Source organism: Mollisia scopiformis, assembly GCF_001500285.1.
Source record: "Mollisia scopiformis unplaced genomic scaffold LY89scaffold_52, whole genome shotgun sequence".
Taxonomy (NCBI): Eukaryota; Fungi; Ascomycota; class Leotiomycetes; order Helotiales; family Mollisiaceae; genus Mollisia; species Mollisia scopiformis.
Window position 1 is genome coordinate 12,983 of NW_017263632.1, and position 1,362 is coordinate 14,344.

Here is a 1,362-nt window from a genome sequence, read left to right on the forward strand (position 1 = left end):
GGACGGTCCGGCGCTGGGATGCGGCTACTGGACAGCAGCTGCTGCCGGCACTCGAGGGCCATACAGATGAGGTCAATTCAGTCGCCTTCTCCCCAGACGGCAAGCAGATCGTGACTTTACACGTCTCTGAAAACTGGCTAGTAGAAGGCACTACTAATCTCCTCTTGCTACCCACTAGATATAGACCTACTTGTGAGGCTACATGGGGAGGAATTATCGCTTTGGGACATTCGTCAGGAGGATTATCAGTTCTTCAGGTTCAACAAGGGCAAAAGCTCATGACATAGAAAGTAGTACTTGTTAGTGAACGATATACAAAGCTTATGATATATATCTCTTTTTCTCCTTTCCTCTCTTCCATCGAGGGTTCTAGGGGAGCCGAATAGTTTATAATAATTTAATAGCTGTCACTTACTTCTAGAACCTTCTAGAATATGCTCGTAACTAGCAATATCGTCCACGTAATCAATAAGTCATGCGACGCGCAGGAATAAATGCCTTAGCTATTTGAGCGTTATAAAAATAATAGAAAAGTCACGCGATACAGTCCATCGCCTCCCTAGTCTATTCCCCAGATCCTAAGCCTGCTAGACTAGTACTGTAGCCAGATGTCATGCATCATGCGGACGTGGCCCGTTGCAGCGTCGGCCAAAATTGGCGGTAGTGATCCGTGCTCATTTAATTTTCAAGCGGGACAAAGCGAAGCTGATTTTGCGAGCGTCTGTAGAATGTATAATGATTGTACCACTTCTGGATACATTCTCTTTGCCTCAGGAGAAGAATGTGATGACATGCTTGTCAGGCTTGAACTGTGTGCCTCTTGAATTGGATGTCAGCCAGAAAAGGCTCCGCTGATATCCGCCTGAAAATTGGAGCTGTAAATCAGAGTCACGTGTCGATTTTCCAATTTCGAAATTACCCAGACATTCAGAGGTGTAGCTTTCAGCACGCTATTCCAAAAACGGTTCGCCACCGCCGCATAAGTACTGATCTGCGTGGCGAGTTCAGATAAATCTGCATGCTATAGCCGCCACAAGGCTTGAAAATGATTTTAGGTATAGTATTGGATATATGTAACTTAGATGATACCCTAAATTGAAAGTAGAACTGAGGAAAGTACTAAGGTGGAGGTTTGGGAAAGGAACTATATTATAGACTTCTAGCGAAAGTATGCTAAAAATCAAGCTAAGAAAAACTTGTATAATTCTTCTCCCTAGTGAAAAGTCTTAATGTGTTTAGAATTGACTATAGAACATAGCTGGTACAAAAAATATAGGGGTCGCGTCTTGTGTTCGGTTTTTCTTCGATTTGAAGGTGAAGTATACACAAAATTTCTCGGCACGGGTGGTTTCTCGTTACGTA

General features: G+C 43.4%; 1 protein-coding gene across 1 annotated transcript in view; it reads left to right on the plus strand.

Moving 5' to 3' along the window:
• Positions 1-476, plus strand: part of LY89DRAFT_436813 (HET-domain-containing protein) — a 4,487-nt gene extending 4,011 nt beyond the window's left edge. Inside the window, exons 3-4 of the mRNA XM_018207518.1 lie at positions 1-232; positions 295-476. Of these exons, the coding sequence (XP_018060519.1) occupies positions 1-232; positions 295-304 (242 nt within the window). The 3' untranslated portion in view covers positions 305-476. The remainder of the gene's footprint in view (positions 233-294) is intronic.
• Positions 477-1,362: the final 886 nt, after the last annotated feature.